This window comes from Diabrotica undecimpunctata, chromosome 8 (genome assembly GCF_040954645.1).
Source record: "Diabrotica undecimpunctata isolate CICGRU chromosome 8, icDiaUnde3, whole genome shotgun sequence".
Classification (NCBI taxonomy): domain Eukaryota; kingdom Metazoa; phylum Arthropoda; class Insecta; order Coleoptera; family Chrysomelidae; genus Diabrotica; species Diabrotica undecimpunctata.
Window position 1 is genome coordinate 132,528,564 of NC_092810.1, and position 25,189 is coordinate 132,553,752.

The following is a 25,189-nucleotide window of genomic DNA, read 5'->3' on the forward strand; positions in this document are numbered from 1 at the left end:
AATAGGTAACAAGTAGATACCTATAAAAATCTGCTCATACATAAATGGACGGATAATATCTAGTAGACGAGGATGAAGTGGCAGGGCACTCTTTTGTCATGGAACCAAGAAAATGGCTCCAAATGGTAATGAATTAAGAGACAGCAACGACATAAAAATGTAGAAGGCAAGGGAAAACCACTACATTAAAATATCCTTAATATATATCCCCCGTTAAAAGTCATACTATAGAACAAGTAAAAGAATATGTATATTTGGGACAACTAGTTAAATTAAATAAAGAAAGACCGGAGAAATAAAGAGAAGGATACGGTTGGCTTTGGTATCATTCGGAAATCTTTCCTATACCTATACTAAAAATTAGAAAATACCCCCAATATTTAAAAACAAGAGTCTTCAAGCAATGTTCTCACCTACGGTTCTCAAACTTGCACGTTTACAAAAGAAAACATGGAAAAAATAGCAAAGACCCAAAGAGCCATGGAGAGGCAAATGCTGAACATCAGGCTATCAGAGAAGAAAGGAAATACTTGGATCCGCAACAAAACAAAAGTGACCGATGTAATAACGCAGATAGCAAAACTTAAGTGGAAGTTCGCTGGACATACCATAAAACAGAAAGACGAAAGATGGAATAAGATGATTATACACTATATATAGTTACAAACGAAAAAGAGGAAGGCCACAAATGAGATGGTTAGATGACTTGAAGAAACACGCAGCCCCAAAGTGGATACAAACTGCCCACAATAGAGAGACGTGGAAGAAGGAAGAGGAGGCCTATGTCCAAAATTGGACAGCAACGGCTGTATAGATAGAAAAGGTCATTATTGTTAGTAGAAGATGATTAAAAGGAATTACTGATTATGTAGTAGTAGTTATAGTGCGTCACTCTTTCTACAGTGGATTGGTTGTCGTAAAGTTGACCTTCTGTTATCCTTTTCTTGATAATTATCATAAGCTTTGTCTTCTTAACGTTTATATTGAGTCCATATTGTTGACTGTAATACGTGATTTTGTTCATAAGAACTTGTAGGTCTTTTAAGTTTTCCGCAAATACTATGGCGTCATCTGCATATCTGATGTTGTTTATCCGGTAACCATTTAGTAGAATACCTTTTTCAGTTTCGTGCAAAGCTTCGATACATATTTTTTCAGAGTACAGATTGAAGATTAGAGGAGACAAAATACAGCCTTGCCTCACTCCATGCATAATTTTCACATAGTCAGTGTGTTCACCTTCAACTCTGAGATTTGCTGTCTGATTCCAGTAAAGATTTCTAATTATTTTCAGATCTTGGTTGTTAATTCCTGTTTCTCTTAGTATTTGCATCATATTGGCGTGCTGTACTCGATCAAATGCTTTCTCGTAATCAACCAGACATGCTTATACGTCGCAGTTGACGTCTCTGCATCTCTGGAATAAGACTTATACTGAGATAAAAGCCTCTCTAGTACCAACAGCAATTATGAAATAAACCACAGTAGTATTCTTCCCGAATATTCTAAACCCGAACTGGTTGAGGGAAATTTGACTTTCACACAGTTTTCTTCCAAAAAAACCAGTTCACTCCTGGTTTTTTTTTTGGAAGTGCAATAAACTCAGATTTCAGCCATTCTGTTGGTATTTCTCCAGAGTTGTATATGTTGTTGAATATCTTTGCGATTATCGCTATTGATTAGTTGTCCATTAGTTTGAGTAGTTCTGCTTGTATATTATCAGGGCCTGCCGCTTTGCCATCCTTTAGCTGTGTTATTGCGGAGTAAACTTCCTGCTGTAATATTCTTCGTCCATCATTTGCCTCTTTTTCTAGCTCAAAGATGTTATCTCTTTGGCCTTGAAATAGTTTTTCTAGATATTCTTTCCACGTTCTTATTTTACTCTCTTTGTCCAAGATGATGTTTCCGTCAGAATCAGTTATATTTCTTTTCTGCCTTCGTCTTAGTTCCCCTGTGAGTTTAGTAGATATCGTTTAGTAGGTACACAAAATTTATTAATAAAAAATCTGCAAAAAAAAATATATAGTTCTTCTCTAAATATGTATAAAACGAAACATGCAACTGATGTAAAACCTAATACCAAAAAAAGGTTGTGATGTTTTCTTTAAAATACAATACTAATATACAGGGTGTTCTATAAAAAAAGAAAAAAATTTGTATTTGAAAATAGTGATAGTGAAATAGTATATTATATAGCTGGATTTCAAAGATATTAAATTATTTAAAAATAACACAACACTAAACAATCTACACTACATTTTTATTACCTTAAACCTAATCCACAGCCCTTTAAATATTACCGTTTTTCTCAAAAAAAGTTTCAATGTATTTTAAAAATTAGTAACTTTAGGCATATGAAACTATACAAACTTCATATTTTTTCCAAATACATTCAAAAATGCTTTCGTAGACTTTAATATACATCAGTTTTGTTACATTTTTTTTTATAATACTTTATAGTTTAGCCGTAATCAAAGGAAGCCAGGGGGGTGGCGCACCCTGTATAAATATTACGTTTTTATTGAATCAATGTTTGTCAAATTGGAGAAAAATTCCCTACATAACGTAGTATTGTTAAGAAAACTCCCTTAATTAAAAGTAGATCTGTTTCAAGAAAGTTCACAAGTCAGGTCACTTCGCCGCCACTGCTTCCAAAAGTTGTTCTTCGAGGGCATCGCAGCCGACTCAACACACCAGACATGGAAGTAACCCACGAAGATGCTCGCTAAACCTGCGGGTCGAGCCGTCTGTTCGTCGATGAGACTTGAGTTTTTAGTTGCGGTGACATTTCGATAGATACACGTGCATGCACACGAAAATACCAAGCGGCACGCGCCCCGGCTTTTACTATTTTTTTTTTCGTTTTATTTGTTTTCCGTAATATTTTCGTATGTAGGAGGAACTGACATTCACGGGGTCTATTGAGAGTACGATTGTGATGAGGAAATACTGTGAAGTGAGTCACCGCGCGTATAGTGTTTGTCACTTTTTATTATTGGATTAATACCTTAGACCTTTTGCTGCCGCTTTTTTTTAAACAGGTTAGTACATATGATTAAGTTTCCTTGTTTGAACACATATAACAATGTATGATAGAACACGGAAATGTTTTTATACGATGCATATTCAAGATAAAAATGTTTATTTCGTTTATAATATATTATATGTGATGTTATTCAGAATTGAGAAATTAGCAAAAAAGAAGCCTTCTTGGAGACACTCTTTGATACAGGTATCTAACAATTGCTTTTGATAAATTTGGTGATAAAAATATGTAACAAAAAATATGCAACAGATTTATCTATATTTTTTACTTATAATATAAACAATGTAAGATCGTTGTTTGATTTTAAATACTACAAGTATTGTATTTGTACTATACAAAAGACCAGTAAATTATATACCTAGAAAAGTGACACAATTTTACTAAAAAAAGAGATTTAAAGACATGGAAAATATTTAAATATGAGAATTTTTTAAGTTATAATTTGTTGCATAATTATTGCAATAATAGCTTCAAAAGACGATGTTTTGAAATGTTTATTAATTTTTCTAAAAATGCACAAAAAACTTTAATATCGCCTGAGAATGGGGACAATATCACAAATATTTGGCTACGAAAATTATAAAAAGTTTCACTTAACAGTTATTGTAAAATTGGAATTTTTTATTGCATTAAAGTGAAGGAAGTTAATTTTTTTATTCAAAATGTTAGTTAGCTACAATGTCCTACACCTACGACCCTTAGAACCCGAGCTAGCCCTTTTTATTCAAAAATTCACCGGTGCTTTGTTTGTAAAGATTAAGAAATTTAAAAAGCACCATTTGAAAGATGGTGTTAGACTGTTGGATAAAGTTCAAGTTTTGCAAAAAAAAATTTTAAAAATGATTTCTTTAAAAATGAGCCGTATATGATGGGCCAAAGATAAGAGTATAAAAGCGAAGCGATTTGCACCCTCTCGATTTTACTATTTCAAAAACTCAATTTATAACTTCAAATTTATAAAAGTCGCAATATCTCTCGTTCTAATCAACGAAAATTTGTTTTTGTTGTTATAAAATTTTTATAATTATAATCAAAAATAATAAAATTTTTGATAATAATACAAAAAGTTTTGTTTAAAATTGAAAACAATTAAGTAATTTGTTTAAAATATATTTGTAATGGTATTGTGTCAAGAAAAGTAAATGTACAAATAATAAGCATCATTCAAGAAAAATTAAGTAAGACCTATGGATTTAATTTTCAAATACAAAATTTTTTTTTTTTGTAAAATTTATTGTTGAAAGATATTTTTATAATTAGGAATTTCAATGCTTTTTCGCAAAATTGTGTCACTTGCCTTAAAAAGACCGTGTCTAAAAGTACCTATCGCAATAAACCAAACATATCTTAAGTTCCCAGAAACTGTAAGGAGAGAGAGTTGCGGTTTCTTTGAGGAAACGAGAAATCCCTGGCGGTTTAATTTAAACATTTCATACAATAATTCTTAAAATAGAATGATTATTTATGTTCTTTCTTCTTTAAATTTTTAATCTCTAGTGCATACATAATTCGGTAGTAGGTAGGAACTTCTTCTGGATAGTCCTATCAGGGGAAGGGAATCAATCCCTTCCGTCCGCAGATTCCAGGTTTTTCCTGACCCGGGAAACTAGTACCTGTTAATTGTTCCTTGTCCAGAGTCACAGATGAAGTCCACAACCGCAACCTTGGCGGAGAAGAACGTCTTCAAAACGGTTTGGAGGGTAGAGTGGCAGTCCCCTGGGTTTAGGGCCAAATCAAATCTGGAAATCGGCAGCTGGTTTTTCAGTATTTTTATTTAGTGGGAGTCATGTAGGCCAGAACGGTCAATACATAACACCATAACAGTACCCCGTGTGATTGCAACCACCCAAAAGCCAAGGGAATGACTATTTTTCTATTTTTGCAGGAGTATCATTATGGTTGATAAACTAAATAATGGCCCCGCGAGGGTCTCTCTTAAATGAGACAGGAGTGAAACGAATTGCCCGCTTGGCCAAATTTATTAACAAAATTAGTTGTAGAATGGGCACATGGAATGTGTGGAATTTATATGAACCTGCAAAAACGCAATATGCAATAAATGAGATATGAAGACTGCTTATATCAATTTGCGGTATTAGTGAAATGAGGTGGCCCGGATCTGGCCAATGCAATGTGGATAATCATGAACTATATTATGCAGGATAAGACAGCAATCATCATTGTAATGGTGTAGGATTTATAGTCTCAAGAGAGTTTAGTAACTGTATTAACGCTAAATGGCAGATATCTGAACGAGTTATACAAATTCAATTTAACTCAAAAACCAGAAACATAAATTTAATACAAGTGTATGCACCGATAGCGGAAAATAAAATAGAACTTAAAAAGTTCTAGGCAAATGTAAAAACTGTTACTGACCAACTCAAGACTAGAGATCTCACCATTCTGGTGGGGGACCTTAATGCTAAGATAGGAAAAGACAGTCAAAGGAACATTATTGGAGATTTTGGACTAGGCGATATAAATGAAAATGGGGACCATTTCGTAAATTTTTGCAAAAAATATGTAGTTTCTAATGAATACCTTTTTCAAACTACCTAAACAAAAATTACGCCTCGTCATATTGTAACGATTATTTTGCCTACCACATTATTAGAGTATTATTATAGGGGGTTCAAAGTTTGGGACAGAAATTATTGGAGAAGAGATAGGGCAAGCAAAATAAACCAAACTTTGGCGAACGGCCACTCAGGGTTTATTTGGAGAACTGGGTCGTGGATAAGTGAATGACAAGAGGACTGAAATGGGGTAACTACAAAAATTAAACAAAAAGGGGTACTAACATGAATCTCTTGGAATGAAACACAATACAAGAAGGTTTTTAAGCTATTTAAAATGGACGCCGCTTTGAAGAATCTTCCTGCTGGATGAAAGAAAAGGTTCTTCCTTCCTAAAAACACAAAAAAAGGGTTAGAGAGTTGGTTAAGAGAAATAAACAAAATGGTTTGGAAAAAAAATTACACATTTATTGGTGTCTCACCACAAACAGTTACAAATATATATAATAACAATAAAATACAAAATATCAAAAACAGACTTACTATGTCCTATCCATTTACAAACTCTAGAAGTTAGAGATACTACAAAACTTATAATTGTTGATGGGCGACAATTTGTAATGGAAATAATTATTACAAATGAAAAAATATCTTTTTAAGTGAAACTATGTATAGAGGTTAACATTCTTTAAAAAAACAAAAACAAAATCTCTATTATGATTGGGTATTTATCAAATGTTAAAAAAAAAATAAAGCTAGCTGTCAGATGTCAATATTAAATTTTAAAACTGACAACAATTAATATGACAGCAAGCTAGGCCACACCCCAGCATCTACAATTTTAATTATTACAATTTCTTAAACTGTTTTGAAAGCAATTATTATTAGAAAATGTTTATTTTTCCTTTAAAAATCAAACACAAAAGTTACCTGAATTTCACTAAAATTTCTGGGGTTAGGACGTGGACTTACACTCTCTGTAACACGAACAAATTCATCTCCAAATTTCGAAAAATGTTCTGAAACGGCTTCTCAGGACAAACAAATTGCGGCTGAAGTTGGCACTGGATGCAAACTTTGGAAACTCGTATCCTTAAAAACTCAACAGTGGAACGTGCGGGTATCTTTCAAATTTGTTAAAAAAAACGCCGTTTTACAAATATCTCAGATGAGAGACGACGTACAAATAAAAAACAGTGATTACTCTTATCAGAACTGATACATTACATTGAGTATAAATCACTTTTTCTAACCAATTCTCCGGTTCTTGACGTCGAAACTCACAGCGTCTTGACTCTTTAAAGATTCTTCCCAACCTCCTAAAAACTGTAACTATTAACTGCTCACTACATAGTTTCCACAACATAAGGCGAAAAAACACAAAACATTACAAATTTGAAAAAAAAATTGGACAATCACTGAAGCCAACTTCCCCTGACAGCGGCTCCAGCGAGAGTGATATTAGGCGGCTTAACGATCAAAGAATACCGAGAAAATATGCATCTGTGATATATAAACATAGACCATAGAACACACGGCTGTAATAAACGCAATGCAAAATTGTAGAATAGACAGCAGATATATTAACTTAATAAAAGAAACTATGAACCAAGCTACAGCTACATACTACCTAAATGAAAATGAACACACGAACCCTGTACCATTCAACAGGGGAGTCAAACAGGGAGATACTTTATCACCCAAACTGTTCACCTTAGTTTTGGAGGACGTTTTTAAAAACCTAAATTGGAAATATAAGGGAATAAACATCAATGGCCGCTACCTCAGTAATCTACGATTTGCAGATGACATAATCCTGATAGCTACTGACCTACAAGAAATGCAAACCATGCTTTTAGAACTACATACCGAATCTTCTAAAATAGGACTGAAAATGAATTTAAACAAAACAAAAGTCATGCACTCCGAAGACACCGTGACAATAATAAACGATAAAGTTATAGAAAAAGTTGAAGAATATATATACTTAGGACAAAAAATAATACTAAATAGGGAAATTCAAACTGAAGAAATAAAAAGAAGAAGAAAGTTAGCTTGGGCAGCATTCGGTAAACTGAGCTATATACTCAGAAATCAACAAATTCAATTACATCTTAGATCTAAAGTTGTTGATGCATGCATTATTCCGATATTAACTTATGCGGCACAAACATGGACAATCACAAAAAAGAATATGAATATACTTAGAGTCACTCAACACGCGATGGAAAGAGCAATGCTAGGTATATCACTTAAGGACAAGAAAACAAACACATGGATAAGACAGAAAACCAAAGTCACCGATGTGGTGCAAAAATCATTAAAGTTGAAATGGGAATACGCTGGACATGTAGCTAGGAGCGATCTAAACAAATGGCACAGATCAATTTTAACCTGGAGACCATACCAACACAAAAGACCCAGAGGCAGACCTCCTATGAGATGGACAGATGATCTGAAAAGGACTGCCGGGAAAAATTGGCTACAAGTAGCGTACAATAAAAAACAATGGAAAGGAAGACTTGAAGAGGCTTATGTTCAGATGTGGACGTGAATGGCTAGACGAAGAAGAAGATATATAAACAAACTTTAAAAATGTGTTTATTATCAACTCGTCGTCGCAAAAAGTGAAAGAATATTTCAGTGTTTTAATACGTACGATAGGAAACAAAAATACATTGAAAATATTCTTCGGTGTTGTAACATATACGAGGGGATTTCAATATATACCAAAGAATTTAAAAATGCTACAATATCGTAAGGAATCAAATTGACTACATAACCATCAGTGAGCATTACAGAAATGCAGTAAAATCTGTGCTTTTCTAAGAAGAAAAAAAAAACACTTTTCTGGTGCCGATGTTTCATCTGACCACAGTCTATTGTTGACCAAATTTAAATAAAAGCTAAAGGTACGTTTTTACTGACGAGTCTGTTGCGATCATCGTTAAGCGATCGTCGCTGAGAAATGATCGCTAAACGATGAATGCAAGCGGAATGTTTTTACTTAAGCGATGATTTAATTAGTGAGTTGTCCTTTGTCTAGTATACAAGTGGCTTTGCTGCAGCGATGAGCGTATGTAAAAAAAACAATTATTGTTAAAATACCTGCTATCAGAAGAAATAGTTTACACAGAAATGTTAAGTGTTCCAAGATTATGCAATATTTAAAAGAAGACATAAGAGGAATACTTCAAAATAAACAATCATTTATTAGGAGATGATGTTAAGGTTTCACATTTTTTCCGTTTTAATGAACTTCAGTTTGATTTTGTGTTAGGCTTAGTAAAACAGGATAAGAAAAAGTCGTCTACAGACTATATTCCATATCCAGTGTCTCCCGAAGAGTATCTCTCAAATAAAAAACTCTCAAAATCACTCTAAAGTCTCTCAGCGTTTGCGACTGTGCTTACTCTCGGACCAGTTGCCAACGATCGACGCTAGCGGCTACAGAAACAGACAATTCAGTCAAAACGACGCCGTAAGAGACCACACAAGCGAGACACCCTAGGTCCTGATTCTAATTGAGATTTCGACTCAAAACATGTCGAAATTAATATGGCGACGTCGAAATGCGACTTTGCGAACCTTGTGGATTTCAGCTGAACTAACCAAACGACGTCACTAGTTTTCGACTTATCGAAATTAATTTCAACCACAAGAAAGTGGTTGAAATTTCATTTCGAGTCGAAATTAATCTGACATGACTGACTGGACTGGGAGAAGTGAACTTAGGTTCAGTTTAAGTAGGCGGTGTTTTTGATCCTTGCAAGGAAAACTGAGGCAAAAAGTATCAATATGGCTGTGTTTTACGGACATTTGCTAGTTTTGGAGGAATTAGAGAGGTTAGATATCCGACGTTCATAACGGAGGATAAGAAGAATGTTACGGAATACTCAAAATTCTTTTTCACTAAGTGATGCTCAATTTAGGCAGAAATTCCGGCTTAATAAACAAGTTGCAAATTATTTAATAAGGGTATTAGAACCATATTTGGAAGAAGGTGTTTATGCCTCTAGGATACCCAAAATGTTTAGGGTTAGTATTACTAAGCTGCAGTAAATTTAAAAATATATTAGAATATAACCACTAAGTCAAATCTTAGTGGTTATAACTTAAGGATCTCCCACATCGCCTTTTCTTTCTTGCCATCTTTTCTTTCAATTCAAAATATAATTGAGAATGGCCAATATTTATGATTTAACAACTCAAACAAGAAAAAAAAGACGTTCACGTAACGTAAACAAAACAAACATTCAACAAGCGTAGTGCAGCCAATAAACAACAGGGCCAACCCAAATTTTCAGCAGTGTCAAAATGATAAAGTAAATATCCCCAGTTTTAACTACAATCGAAATGAATGAGAATCGCTAGCGATTGCAACTATCAAGGCGTAGTCGCTTTTAAATTTCGACATCGAAATGAAATAGAATCAGGGCCCTGGTCATCGCTCAGCAACGATCGCTCAGCGATGATCGTAACAGACGCTTAATAAAAATATACCTTTAAACGGATAAAACAACAGCGATCTGAATAACTGAATACATATGATGTGTACAGGTGATGTATTGTCTCTATTATCACGCAAAATGAAATTTTTTTGTGCATTTTTAGAAATATTTATTATTGAAGCAAGAATAGCATATGCAAGAATAGTTTCAACTTTTGAAGCTAGTATTGCAATAATTAAGCAAGAAATTTACAAAAATAACTTTACAAACTCTCATTTTAAAGGATTTTTTATGCTTTTTCAGTAAAATTGTGTCAGTTTTCCATATAATTTGGCGGTCTTCACCTTTAATAGTTAAAATTAAATAGCGATCTTACATTGTTTATCTACTGTTTATGAGTAAAAAATAACATTTAATCTTTTGCATATTCTGTTTATTACACATATTAATATCACCAAATTTATCAAAAGCAGTTGTTAGGTACCTGTATCAACGAATGTCACGAAAAAGGAGAAAAAAGGCTGGACCATTTCATATTCGACACATGACGATATTTCTGAATAAAAGTTTTTCGTCCACCATATGTTTTATGTCTAAATTACCGATATTTTCAGCTAACATTAATACTCCTCTTTGTCAGAATATGGCTTTTTGTTTCCATCTTATTACTTCTTTTTTGGAACAAATATTGTTGTTCGACTAAATTTTTTTTTGTTGGCAATGAATTCGATTAGTAAGCGTGATCCGAAAAGAACATTGTTGGTAAAATCGCCATGAACTTATCTGTAATGGTGCTCCAGATTAAATTTTTGGCACTGCCACTTAAATTCCACATATCAAATAGCAAAGCTTGGAACTATTGTGATAAGTAAATAGGAATTGTTTCTCTATCTCAGTTTTAAATTTACGAATCGCGATATCGTATTTATATTTACGTTTTGAAATTGATGGCTCACTCGGGATAATTTCGAAAACAATTATTTTAAAAGGGTTAAATCTATTTTAAGAGGAAATAAACTATACCTTATAAGGGAAAAATAAACAAGAGATTTAAAATTTTTGCACAAAAGTTAAAAAATTTTTAAGTCATCCAATCATATTGCAATTAGATATCAATTGCGCCGACGCGACACAACGATGAGTAATGTATCTGAGCAAGATTGTAGCTGCTGCTTTACAGTGCTAGTCAGTGGCGTAGTATAAAAGATAAATTATTACCCAATTTGACGGAAAAATTTAATTTAATTTTCTTTATTTCTCCAATAAGTTCTTGCATACCACTACTAAGACTTAGCGGTGCCACTCTATGGCATGCATGCAGTGGATTGGCCACCCGTGTGTTATATGTTATTGTCTAACTTCTCTGTTTTAATACGAATATAATTTTATTATTTAATATTCTCTTGTTGAGACAATGTGTATATATCTTCTTCTTCTGTTTATGTAGACATGACTCTGTCTGTTTTTCAATGTGCCTCCAGTAAGTTCTCGCTCCATCGTGTATGTGATCCTACTGATCGTTTTTCTTTTGTGGAATTGTCTCTTGCCGTCTTTACTATTCTATTTGTTGTCATTCGGCTTATATGATCGTCATATTCTACTCTTCTATCTCTTACCTAGTCCTTGTTCTCCACCTTACATCTACGTCGTATATCTGTACTTCTGGCTCTCTCCCATAGTGTTTTACCATCAATTTTTCTAAGTGTTTTTATTTTTGCTGTTTCTAACATCCTTTTTGTTATCTCTGTCAGATCGTGTTTCTGCCGAGTATGTAGTTATTGGTCTGATGACTGTTTTGTAAATTCTGTCTTTCATTTCTTTCCTGATCTTTTTATTTCTCCATATTGTTTCATTCAGGCAACCTACCGCTCTGATTGCTCTATTCACTTGATCATCCACTTTTGTTTCGTGCTTTTCGTAGCTAGATAATGTGATGCCTAGATATTTAAACTCCATCACTTGTTCTATTATCTGACCTTCCATCTTACTAAATTTTCTGTTATAACCATGCATTTTGTCTTTTTCGGGGAAATTACCGTGTCAAATTTTTTGACGGTTATATTAAATTGGTGCAGCATACGTTGTAAATCATCTTTACTTTGAGACAGTAGTATTGCGTCGTCTGCATAGCAGAATATTTTAAGTTGTTTTTTCCCATTTGGTATCCTTTTTTAGTTCTTACTTTTTTTATTATTTAATCCATAATCAGGTTGAATAATATAGGACTCAGGGAATCTCCCTGTTTTATCCAATTGCCAGCTTCAATAGGTTCAGTTAGTTCTTCTTCCACTTTTAGGTACTGTTATTGTGTTGTTTTGGTAGGTATTTTCGATCGTTTTGATTATTTCTAGAGGTATCTCTCTTGCGTACAATAAGTGGATAACCTCTTTTAATTTGATCCTATCAAATGCCTTCTTAAGGTCCACGAAACATACATATATATATATATATATATATATATATATATATATATATATATATATATATATATATATATATGCTGGCTTGTTATATTCGAATGATTTCATTTGCAGTTGTTGTGTCATAATTTCATTCAGTTTATTTGTTATCACTATGGTTGTTAATTTTAGTATTGTCTTTAATAAATTAATTCCTCTGTAATTTTCCGGGTTCGATTTGTCTCTTTTCTTGAAGAGAGGTATTAGGATGCTTGATCTCTATTTTTGAGGATATTCTGTTTTGTTCTATTATTTTTTGGATTAGTCTTAATAGTTATTTGGTCATATCTGGACCTCCGTACTTAAGGAGTTTGTTCGGTATTATATCCTTTCCTGGTGATTTTCTATTTTATATTATTAGTAAAAAAAGCATGATTTCCTTAATGCTTCCTCTACCTCTTCCTACTCAATATTTATTTCTTTGTTTGTCGTCACCTCTGGTGTTGGTGGCTCATCATCGTCACCTTTAGCAAATAAGGATCGAAAGTAGTCTGCCCATGTTTCTTTCTGAATGTGTTTTGTTTTTATTATTTTTATTTGTTCATCTCTTTGCTTTGTCCTGTGATAATTCTCCATATTTTTTTTGTGTTCCGGCATGTTCCATCTGCTTTGAGAAGCTCTGCCAGTGTTTAGTAATTCGTTTTGCAGAAAGTGCAAAAAGTTGTAACTCCTGTACAAAGTTTCTCGTTTTAATACTATAGTTAGTTTAGGGTCTAGGTTATTTATGAGACATATATCTTTATGTACTATTTGCCTCTTGCACTTTCATTGAACTTCACCAAAATATCCTGGGCTTTAAATAAAAGCCTTGAACTTTCGTATGAAGATTTGAAGGATTTCTGCTGGCTACGCAGGTTGGAACTGCAAAAATACAGGTTTTAAATTTGAAATCTGGTATATCCCAATTCCCAAATTGGAACTAAGAGTTAGGTTGGCGGGGTGCTATCTTTTTTTGACTTTATTTTATGGAAAGGAATCTTGGACCTTGAATGCGACATCAATGAAAAAACTGGAATCATTCGAGCTGTGGGTGTATAGAAGAATTCTGAAAATATCGTGGACAGAACACGTCACAAACAAAGAGGTTCTGAGAAGGATGAATAAAGAAATAGAAATTTTAAATATAATTAAAACAAGAAAATTTAAATATCTCGGACATATTACACGTGGAGAGAAATACACCTTGCTCCAACTGATTATGCAGGGAAAGATCCAAGGAAAGAGAAGCATAGGGAGGCGTAGAATGTCATGGCTGCACAACCTGAGAGAGTGGTACGGATGTACATCAAATGAACTTTTCAGAGCAGCCGTCTCAAAAGTCCGAATAGCTATGATGATTGCCGACCTCCGCCGCGAGATGGCACTCGAAGAAGAAGAATATCCCAATTACTTCGAACCTCCTAAAATATTATTCTCTGATTTTTTGACTGTTCTGTCACTCACAGAGTGATTGTCACATACTTAGATTCTAGATGCCTGGGTAAATTTCTACTCATCCATCTACATAAAATTTATACGAAAACTTTTCAGTGCAGCCTATTCAATCCAGCGACAGCTGGCTTGAAGCCAAGGATCGCACAGTGTTCCAACCTAATTCCTTTATTGTGTTCATCCAGACGATCCATCGATCCATAAATCTCTATCCTTAAGTTTTGGTAGCTCTTCCTCAGTACGTAGCATCGTTTATGGAAGTAATTTTGTTAGTTTATGTAAATAAAACCTTTTCTAATCCCGGTTTTCTTCTTTTATGCTTATTATGCTTTTATACTTTTAATGTAGACTCAACATTCATTCTTATAAGTATATAAAAAAGTAGTCTAAATTTTTGTCGTGTTTTTTTCAAGTTTTTGTTTCCTTAAACAACCGATGATTTCTCTTAGAAACCTCAAGGACATTGTGGTTGAGGAAATAAAAAAAACCCCAGCTGGTTTTAATTAATCACTTATAGGTAAACCGACAAATGTTACTCCTTATTTATATATATTACTTAATATAACGTCAAGAGATTAACCGCATTCTGAAAAGATTATTTGTAAGGAAATGCGTGTGACTACTATTGATAAAATGTATATTATTTGGTTTGCAAATTAACTAAGGCAGCTGCTGATACGACTATTCGACCCCTAAAGGTTTAGAGACAACCACGGCAAACTATTAAACTAAGGTTAATAATAAGGGTACGGGCCAGGTGCCATGCGGCATCTGGATCTTGCTATTACATGTCATCAAAACAACAACTTAAATTATAAGTAAAGCTTGTTGATTTTCTTAACAGCTACGAGCTTGAAAATGTCTGCGCGTCCGAATATCCAAAATTATTAAAATTTGTAGGTGAAAGTGGGCCACCTTGAGAAGCGTGCACCACGAGACAATCGCCACAGTTTTCAAATTACGCTCTAGAAATGCTCTCAATTGCTCTCTCTAAAACTCCAAGAGAAAATTAACATAGAGTACTTCAGCCGTTGCACTGTCATCATCAAATGACACTGACACTGATTCATTTCTGTCTGATTCCTCTGATGCTAAATCATTCACAAATTTTGAGTTTGGTTGTTATTAAGATTTGCCTGAGATTAATTCTTACGTGCGGGTGAAATTTCGGAATAAAAAAATCAGTTTTTTATGTAGCGAAAATTATTGAAATAAACGACAACGACTTTAAACTCACATTTTTACGTCATAGAGCTAACAGTAAAAACACATGTTTTTCCCGCTGTTGAGGACATATCGCATGTTGATAAAAGTGAAGTTAGATGTGTGCTGTCCAATTCTTAATTGCGGAGGTATAAAACGTCAGAAGTCCTTTATTTTATTTATCGTCAAGTTCGATAATATAAATATTCGTTGAGAATTTTGATTTAATTCGTTTTGTTGAGTTTATGTATATATGTCACTTGATATTTTGAAATATATATACTTTTTTATTGTTACATTGCATGTTTATAATCTACTCTATACACAGAGTAATAAGTAAATAGTCTGTAAGTAAATTAACGTGAGTTAGGTACCGTTCAGTGACGGTTTTCTAAGTATTACTGCGGTAGGTCTTCTGGCCATACTCTCTTCAATCTTCTTTCGGCAAGTGGTTGGCGGAATAAATTATTTATTAGTTCGTTGTTGTGATCAGGGGTGCGATTTTTATATTTTGTTGAGTGATCTTTTATTATGTCCTTAAGTAATGGGAAGTCCAGATCATTCTGAAGTGTTTGGTTAGATACATACCATGGAGCTTTAGTTATTATACGGAGTACTTTGGATTTGAATGTTTGAAGTATATAACAAATGTTTTAAAGAATTTTACTTGTTTTGGATTTCTCTCAAGCTGGCCCACTACTTAGGCCAGGTTGAGACAAAAAAGTATTTTGAAAAATAATTAATAAAAATACATTACTTTGTGATAATAAAAGACTGACAATAAGTGCATTTTGAATTTGAAGTAAAAAATTGGTAATAAGCAGCTTTTATATCAACAAAAATATGAAAAATGTCTCACGTGGGCCACTTTCTCCCATGATCGAACGTAAATTTGTACTTTGCGCACTTATGAGTTCTAGCTGTTTAGATAAGCTCTACCTCTAGTATATATATATATATATATATATATATATATATATATATATATATATATATATATATATATATATATATATATATATTATATTATATTATATTATTGTAGACAATATAGTGGTCCAGATATTTTTAGGCAGATTTTAACTATGTTTTAGAAGAGGATCTATTTCATAATCAATATATATAGTAGCATAAATCAGAAAAAAATTGTTCTGCCTTTTGCCAAAAGATCGAAAATATTTTCGTCGGGCCGTAAACTAATTTTGGTGCTTACCGGTTCTTGGCGCTCGAGAAAAAAGAAGAAAGATTTCAGATCCTTGGTTTAATTTTGTCCTCTGTCCTCCTGCTCTTTCTTCTTCATCACCCCAGAGATCACTTAGTGTACTTGTATTATTTTTCTCCTATCATCATTATGTTTGCCATGTTTCTTTCATCCTGCCTTAAACCCGCCTTAAACTCGATGCTTCATCTCTCATTTGTTGACCTCTGACAGTTAAAATGGTGAGCGGAAGCGTCTGGCACCTCACAAACAGTACAGTTCGCTGAGCCAGATTTGCCTATTATATTTGTGAATGTGCCAAAACTACTATATCCGGTCATAAACTGCGTCAGGAAGTAGTCTAGTTTCCTGAACTTACATTCCCACCACGACGTCAGATCGGGAATAAGCTCATTTGTCCATCTTGCCCTTCCGCTATTATTTGCCCATTTCTTTCTCTGCCACTCTTTCATTTCTGCCACTCTTCAATCTTTTTCTCTCTCTCTCTCTCTCTCTCTCTCTCTCTCTCTCTTCTCTTCCTCATCTATATTTCCACCAATTCTCCTCGTATACACCCACCCTCGCTCTTTGCACAAGACGATCGGTATCACCGCTCCAATGACATACAGAGCTTTATTTGAAGCCGTCCTGTAGGCGCTAGATACCCTACAGATAGATTACTACCGACTATAAAACTCCATTTAGCACCATTCTGATGGGCCCCCTTCACCTGGGCCTCCAATGTTCCGCATTAGCCGTACCAACGACTTCGGTTCGTCTTCTCCACCGTCTTTTGGACGTGTACGCCAAACTTTAGTTCTTCCGACAGTCAGACTCCAAGACACCAAGAGAGGATTTGTCCTGGATCGCTTTGAGAACTACCACCTTAGTTTTCTGAAGTGTTAACTGTACATTGTTCTCTTTGATCCACTTACTAATACGACGCAGGGCTGTGTTAGCCGCATTAGCCTTGTCCGTTTTCTGACTCGCAACTAGTGCGAGATCATCGGTATAAGCTACAAGAGTGCATCCCCTTGGCATCTGTAGCCTCAGCACCTCATCGTACAGGACATTCCACAGGGTGGAACTTAGTACCGAACACTTAGTACTGCGGAATACCGTGCGATAACCTGATGCTGGATCTGTTTCCTTTATATGGATCTGTCAGTATGTCAGTAAAGTATTTGTTAACCACGTTGACCAGATACTCACTAACGCCCAATTCTTTCAGCCTAGACATGCTTTTTCTCGTGATCATCATCATCACGTAGCGCTACAACCCTGGGTGGGTCTTGGCTGACTGTACAACTTTTTTCCAATTTGTTCGGTCTTCCATCAACCTAGGGTCAAATGAAATGTTCATTTTCCGGAGATCTGCTTGGATGTTATCTCTCCATCGAATTCTGGGACGTCCGAGTGGTTTTTGGCTGTGGGAATCTCTTCCCATACCAGTACCAGTTTTTCTCGTGATGCCATGTTAAAATCATTCTTGCCGTAAAGTAGAATTAGATCCACCCATCTCTTTGTATCCTGCGTGACTAAAGAGGTAACTTCTGTGACCTTATCTATGGTGGACCTTTTGACCCTAAAACCATATTGGCGGTCGCTCAGCGCATGCTTTTCTTTCAGCTCTCGCTCAAGGCGGCCTTACATAAGCTGTAAATTTAGCTATCGAACTAAATTTAAAGGCAATTTAATAAAAAAGGCAATTTTGCCTAAAGCGCACCTCTTCCTTGTCCCCTCCCCCTTTCGGGATAAAGACAACCTTAGCATCTGTCAACGGAGTTGGAAATCTTGGTATCTTAGTGCGGCAAGCCTTACTGTCTCCGGCATGACTGCGTCCAATCTTTATCCGTCCAACAACCTCGCCGAGTTCCAACTCAGTAAGTGGTTCCGCTTATTAGTAAATTAATTATTAATTAATTCCAATTCACGCTATTCAGGATGTACTGTGAGTATGCGAACAATTTTTGCAGCCAGAATAATTATATAAATAAAAGACCGATTGTATCATTTATCATCGACTGGAGTCAACATAAAATTTATTTGGGTCAAAGCACATATTGGTCTCAAACACAATGAATATGTAGATCACTTGGCTAAAATGAGTGTAACAACTGGCTCTACGTTGAAATATATGCTTAAAACATCAGATGTTACTACGATTTTCAAAAACAATTAGCAACTTAGATGGAAAGAGCAATGGAAACATTACTGCTCTACAAACCATAACAGGTATACCTCTTTACAACCAACTCTACCTCAAACAACCTGGTTTCAGAATTTCAAAGCTCCTCGTAAATATATTACTACTATAAATCGAATACGCTTTGGACATGCATGCTACCCATGCCATTTTTTTAAAATTAAAGTCATCGATGATGATAGTTGCAAACATTGCGGCAAGCTAGGTGACCTCGATCACATCTTCTTTGAATGTCCTAAATTTATTCAGCATTCAAACTCCCTGTATACAAAATTAACTAAATGCAATACATACGCTCCATATAATATACAGTCCTTGTTAGTCATAGGTTCTGTAACAATATATAATTTAATTATAGAATTTTTGTCAGACACATGCATAGCTTTATAAATCTGGTACTCGTTCATGAAAATTTTCATGAGCGTGTATAGGATTAGACTTGTACCCTTTGTTTATCCTATATGTAACAATACCTTATCCGTGGTCCAGTATTGTTTGTCTGTTAAAATAAATGTCTTGACGGACCCCTAGACGAGAAGCGAGTGTCCTTGTATTTTCCTTCGACGTGTTCTTCTATTAATTATTCGTCTATTTCGTTTTAGGGATATCGCTGTGCATTTGTCTGAGAGAAATAATCTGTACTTATCTGTGTATACTTTTTTAAGGAATATATTATAACCTTTCGAGACTGGCTGAATGACGAAAGTCAATGCCACAAAAAAAAAATAATTATATAAAAACAAAAATTTTATAAAAAAAAAACATATATAGAAACAAAGTAGGTATAGAAGTTTACGTAAAAAAAAAGTAAAGTTCGTGTAATCTTCTGCTCATGTCTAGTGTTGGGTTTTCAGATCGCGCAAGCGCTCCTAACATGTCGATTGACGACTTTCCATCCCTTCCGAAGACGGTGTCAAATCAGTTCGATTAAAAAAATTTTTGGTGTCTTTATCGTGACTCGAATCCGGGCCCGCCGATATTCATATATTGTACAAAATTACAAACAAAAGGAGAGATCATATAATACTTGAATATTTTATAGATTGGGGATAGTTAGAAGCTATCAATATGTGGAACAATGTAAAGAAATAAATCAAATTGGTTATCGAAAGAGTGACAAGCAAATATTTGTCAAAATAACAACGAAATATAAATAAAGGCGAAGGCGATGAAAATATACGCAACTATCTTTTACAAAATAACATGAAGAAAAGTAGGAGAAATTTAGACAAATTTTGAAAATTTTTAGAAAAATACTATATAAAAAAATGTAATTCAAGCTCAATAATTAAAATAAATTAAATTACAAAAAATTATATTTTATATTATAAGAATTAACATAAAAAAATGTAATGTGAAACATTAAAGCAGAATAGTACATTCCAATCAATAAAACTACAATAAAATGGTAACTACGACACTGTTGGAATTTTTTTTTTAAAACTTAGTATTTAGATCTTGTTTTGTTTTGGTATTCATTTCAATGAAAATAAATTCTACGTTTATAACTTTCCATTTCTTACAATTACAATTTCTTATGTAAATGCTTATATAAACTTATACTCACTAGAAAAACCACTTCTGTCTTTTGAATTGATAAACTCAAGGTTTTTCAAGGAAATAAAGTACATACATACGTGGGCATAGATATAATTAAATTTGTTTTTTAAAGTTGGTCATATTCGAGGCAGAACATTTTACATTAATTCATAAATTACAAAATAAACACCAAACAATTCAGTCGCTTTAAACTTAATTTCTTTTAAATTGTCAATGTTAACATTCGAGGAGAAATAAGTCAAGAAGATCTTCTCCTACACCAGCCATTTTGGCAGAATGTGACGAGCCACCTTTACATTTAAGACGTCTATTTCTGGCAGAAAAATGTATTCTTAAATGTCAGTTTAATAATCAAAACAGCTTGTTACAACAAATATCTTGTCTCTCTGTTGAAAATCTAACAAATGTTAAGCAAATAAAAACTCTGCTACTAACTCTAGCTATTGTTTTTCCTAATCTATCACATTATCCATTCAATGGAGAAGGGACTCTATTCTTTGGCTCTAATTATGACATACTATATGTACATACTATTGTAGTAATTCCTTTACATAGTTTAATCATTCACGAAGATCTAGTGGTACAGGATAAGCTTGCTATTTACATAGACAATATTCAGGATTATTTTCAGTTTAAATTAAAATCAGATTGCTCAATATTCACAGCTGAATTGGTAGCCATTGGATTGGATAATTAACAGCGCATTATGTTTTGAACGGTATATAATTTTATCCGACTCACAGTCCGTCCTCCTGGCATTAAGACACTTTTATAAACAGATATATACCAACAGATTAATTATTGTAGATGCGCTTAAAAAGATAAGGGTCCTAAGAATTGTTAGCTTTTTGTGGGTAAAAGATCACTCTAATATTCCAGGCAACGAAAAATTACATCTTTTGGCTAAAGACGCTACTTTAGTGAGTATATAATGCAACAAATTTCCCAAATGGAATTTATTTACAGCTACGAAGAAAGAAATTAGATTAATTGGGAAATTGAGTGGCAATCTTTTACTAACAGTAGCAAAAATACATACTGCAGTATATATCCAACTCTTCCATCTACTCCCCCAAATGAGAGAAGCTACATTTCTCGTAAAATGTATACCATGTCCGTTAGATGCTTTTTTGGACATGCTACAGTGAACGCATACCTCTGCAGAATAAAACTTTCGGAAACAGATACATGTGAATGTGATCACCTTAACCACTGGCTGTTTGGCAGTTTTGATGACCTTAACCACTGAATGTTTTAATGTCGGTACAATTAAGAAGTCATAAAGTTTTTATTTCAATCCATCTTTCAACAAAAAATCATATTGCCGCAGAACGTTGTTTCTCTTCTCTATTTTTTTTTATTAAGTAAACCACCTCATCCATGAAAGGTTATTGGCGGGGAAGAGTTGTGCATAAAATCAGATGTTTGCTTATAACAACTAATTACAATTGAGAACTTAAGTCTATTTTTATATTAGATTGTACAATTTAGTTAGGTTTAGAAACTTAGTCACTTTATCACATTTACTATAGTTCAGAGCACTTTTCAGATCACTTGGTTAATCACTTTGAAGTCGTTCCAGGTGATGGAGTGGGCAACTAACAATAATGCGTTCGATTGTCAGAAGAATATCACAAACTTAGCACAGTTTTTGTTATTCTTTCTTCATTAGGTACTGGTGGGTTAACCTGGTATGTCCTATTGTCAAGCGGTGTTGTATAACTTGATCTCGTCGTTTTTGTGGCATTATCCCTTTTGGTGACAAATTTAGGTTGATGCGTTGTAGTTTGTTGTCGTCATGTTTTTTCCATCTTTCGAGCCATATTCTCATTGAAAATTCTTTGATGATATCTTGAATGTCGGAATGAGGAATTTTTAGGAGCTCTTTATCTGGTCTATTCATACAGCAGGCTTCTTTAGCTTCCTGATCAGCTTTTTCATTACCTATTATGTCTACATGAGATGGAATCCAAACAAATTCTACCCTTTTATTCTTACTGTAAAGTTCTTCTAGATCAATTTTAATTTGGCATAGTATTGGGTGGTTTGGGTAAACCCTTAATATTCCTTGTACTGCGCTTAAAGAATCTGTGAAAATGACTGGTTCCAATTTGGGCTGGTTTGATATACGTTGTAGGGCTTTAGATATGGCATACAATTCGGCGGAATATATGGAGTACTCCTTAGGTAGCTGGAACTGATGTTTAATTGTTTCGTCAACGAAAGCTGCGCCTACCGTTTCCATTTCAGAAGTTTTTGACGCATCTGTATATATTTGGTAATATCTTTTGTACTTGTCTTTAATCGCTTGAAACCGTTGTAGAATTATATGTGATGAAGTATCAGATTTATGATACAATAGAAGATTTGTATTACATTTGGGGAGTTTTATGGTCCAAGGAGAAGGGTAGTTTATTTCATTGGAAATAACTTTTGGAAAATTGAAACCTGTGATTCTTTTACTAAAAAATAATGCAGAAAGAAAGGGATTTTGTTCAAAAATTAAATGAAAATTGTCAGAAAATGTGTAGGAGTAAGCAGGGTTATTAGAGTTTGCTTCAATTTTAGCTGCATATTGTAGGCTTAGTCTGTGTCTTCTAATTGAAAGAGGTGGTTCATCAACTTCTACATATAGACTTTCTACTGGACTGGTCCTGTAGGCTCCAAGTGCAAGCCTTAATGCGGTATTTTGTATGATGTCCAATTGCTTTAATAAACTATCTTTAGCTGAACTGTAGACTATTGATCCATAATCTAGCTCGCTACGAATCTGTGTTTTATATATATTTAGTAATTGTGTGATATCAGCTTCCCAATTATGATTGGCTAATACTTTGAGAATGTTCATATTTTGCATGCAAGATTTTTTAAGTTGAATGTGGGTTTTCCAAGTGAGTTTTGTATCTAATATCATTCCCAAAAATCGATGTTTTTCTACATACTGCAAATTTTGATAGTGTTATTTTGTCCAATTTGTTTGTTTGTTTCTTGAAAAACATATTGCATTTGTTTTGTGTGTAGAAAAACAAAGACCTGTTTTCTCTGACCACTTTTCTAAAGATTTGATGGCCTCTTGTAGAATAGTTGCAGCTATCCGGCTATTTTTATCGTTCACATAAAGAACAAGGTCATCTGCATATAAACCAATTTGGTCTTCTCTATTTAAGTAATCGAAATCACACTATTAGATCGATTTTATGGGAATTTTTCTAACGTACTACCTTTTCCAAGCAGTGGGGTGTGAACGCGAAATGGTAGGACTTTGGTTGTAGTATTGAAGCATGTGTCCTTGTTCAATCCGTTTTGTACAGACACCAATAGTGTTTTTAATGAGAAGGTTAGGAAATTGAATAAATGAACGAAATAGGAGATTGTCTGATATAAATTTGTAGGAAGTAATAGTAAGTTAATTCTTTTCACTTACCCAACCAAATGTCTGGCTAAATAGATCTTAAACCTATGGCCAACAAAAGTCAAAAATAAATATGTAAAGATGAAATAATTAGCATTAGCAAAAATAAATAATGAAGGTTCTTAAACTCTTAAGAGGACCATAGAGCTTCAGTGAAAACGCGATATCGAGTACTATTTTCCGCTAAGACCTTCATCTTGTTTCAAAACTTTCACTGTCCGGTTATCTTGTCTATAATAATTGATCTTGTCCAAGTTTGTGCTGGGCGTCGTCTTCTTCTTTTTCCTTGGTGATTCCACTCTAGGGCATCCTTTGCAATACAGGAGCTTCAATTTTCGTAAAACAATATCACCTGAAAAACGATCAGTTGTAACGTTAATTTAAAAAAATGTATATAAAACTTTTATTTAAATTTCTTTATTCTTCTTCTTCTTCCGTTTTATAAGCAATTCTGCTTGTTCATTGGCGGATTAATACCTCTATGGAAGGTCTTCACTCCATCTTTTGCGCTGTCGCTGTTATCTCTTGCTATTTTGACGACACGGGTCTCCTCCATTCTGCTTATGTGGTTATTCCATTCTTTTTTTTATTTTGTGTCCATTCATTTATACACTGTACGTTAAATTTTCTTCTAATGTCTTCACTTCTCTTTCGATCTCTTAGCGTATTTCCTGTAATTCTTTTCAGTACTTTCATCTCTGCCGTTTCCACTAGCCATTGCGTTGTGGCTGTGTCGGGTCTTGTTTCTGAGGCATATGTCATTATTGGTATTACACTGGTTTTATAAATTCTTGACTTCATCTCAGTGTTAATGTGTCTGTTTCGCCATATAGTGTTATTAAGGCATCCTGTCAGTCTATTTACTTTTTTACATTATCTCTCACTTCTTTGTCTAGGTCTCCATAGCTAGACAGTGTAATACAGAGGTATTTTATATCTATTACTTGTTCAATACTGATGCCATCAATTTCTATTTTACATCTGGATGGTTCTTTGCTGACTACTATTGTTTTAGTTTTCTGAGATGAGATTGTCATATTAAATTCTTTTGCTCTTATGTTAAATCTATGGACCAGTCTTTGCATTCTATCTTTATCTTGGGCTATCAGTATTGCGTCGTCTGCGTAACCGAGTATTTTTATTTCTTTGTTTCCCATTCTGTATCTTCTGCCTTTGTTAAATTTCTTTATTAAAAAAACAAAGAGTACTTATGTATATTAGATCAGTTTGGACGAAAATTCCTGACATAGTCAACAAAGAAAGCTTTATTTGACAATTGTGTAAAAATACTACTCGATGCATGATATTGTTCTTGTCTTGAAATATTAGGTGACATACTATGACTAGTGTACTTAGCTGAATCACTGGAATAATTATGTTGTACTGCAGTAAAAGTAACATTTAGTTCATCTATAAAAATCTAATGTAATTTTACTCTTATCAGTAACTTGCGATTTTCAGTAATAGCTTTTAAATATGGCCGAATGCCATATACAATAGAGTATCAGAATCACTCGCAATTTCTTTAAAACATTTAAGTTTCTCCTCTTTAAGTATTAATAGTTTTGCATCTATTTTATCTGCCTGTTTTTTCACTTTTCTTTTTAATGGAGATTTAAATGCTGTTTCGGTGTGTTCAAAATTTTCTGGTAAAATTTGACTATGAGTGAAGGTAGATAGTTAGAACCTATTTTAGTCCCATTT

The 25,189-nt window shown here is 33.9% G+C and overlaps 2 protein-coding genes across 2 annotated transcripts in view; one reads left to right on the forward strand and one right to left on the reverse strand.

The window, feature by feature from the left end:
- The first annotated feature begins 2,725 nt into the window (after window positions 1–2,725).
- The window catches only part of LOC140448035 (unconventional myosin IC-like), a 116,112-nt gene continuing 93,648 nt past the window's right edge, over window positions 2,726–25,189 (forward strand). The window contains exon 1 of the mRNA XM_072541080.1: window positions 2,726–3,041. The gene's annotated coding sequence lies outside the window, so the exon portion shown is untranslated. The remainder of the gene's footprint in view (window positions 3,042–25,189) is intronic.
- Window positions 21,728–22,987, reverse strand: LOC140449123 (uncharacterized). Its single transcript, XM_072542268.1, has one exon. It carries the CDS (start codon window positions 22,985–22,987, stop codon window positions 21,728–21,730), a length of 1,260 nt encoding a protein of 419 aa, XP_072398369.1.

Bases quoted from the DNA above. Each gene is read 5' to 3' on its own strand.
- LOC140449123 (XM_072542268.1), bottom strand. From the start codon at position 22,987: ATGATATTAGATACAAAACTCACTTGGAAAACCCACATTCAACTTAAA.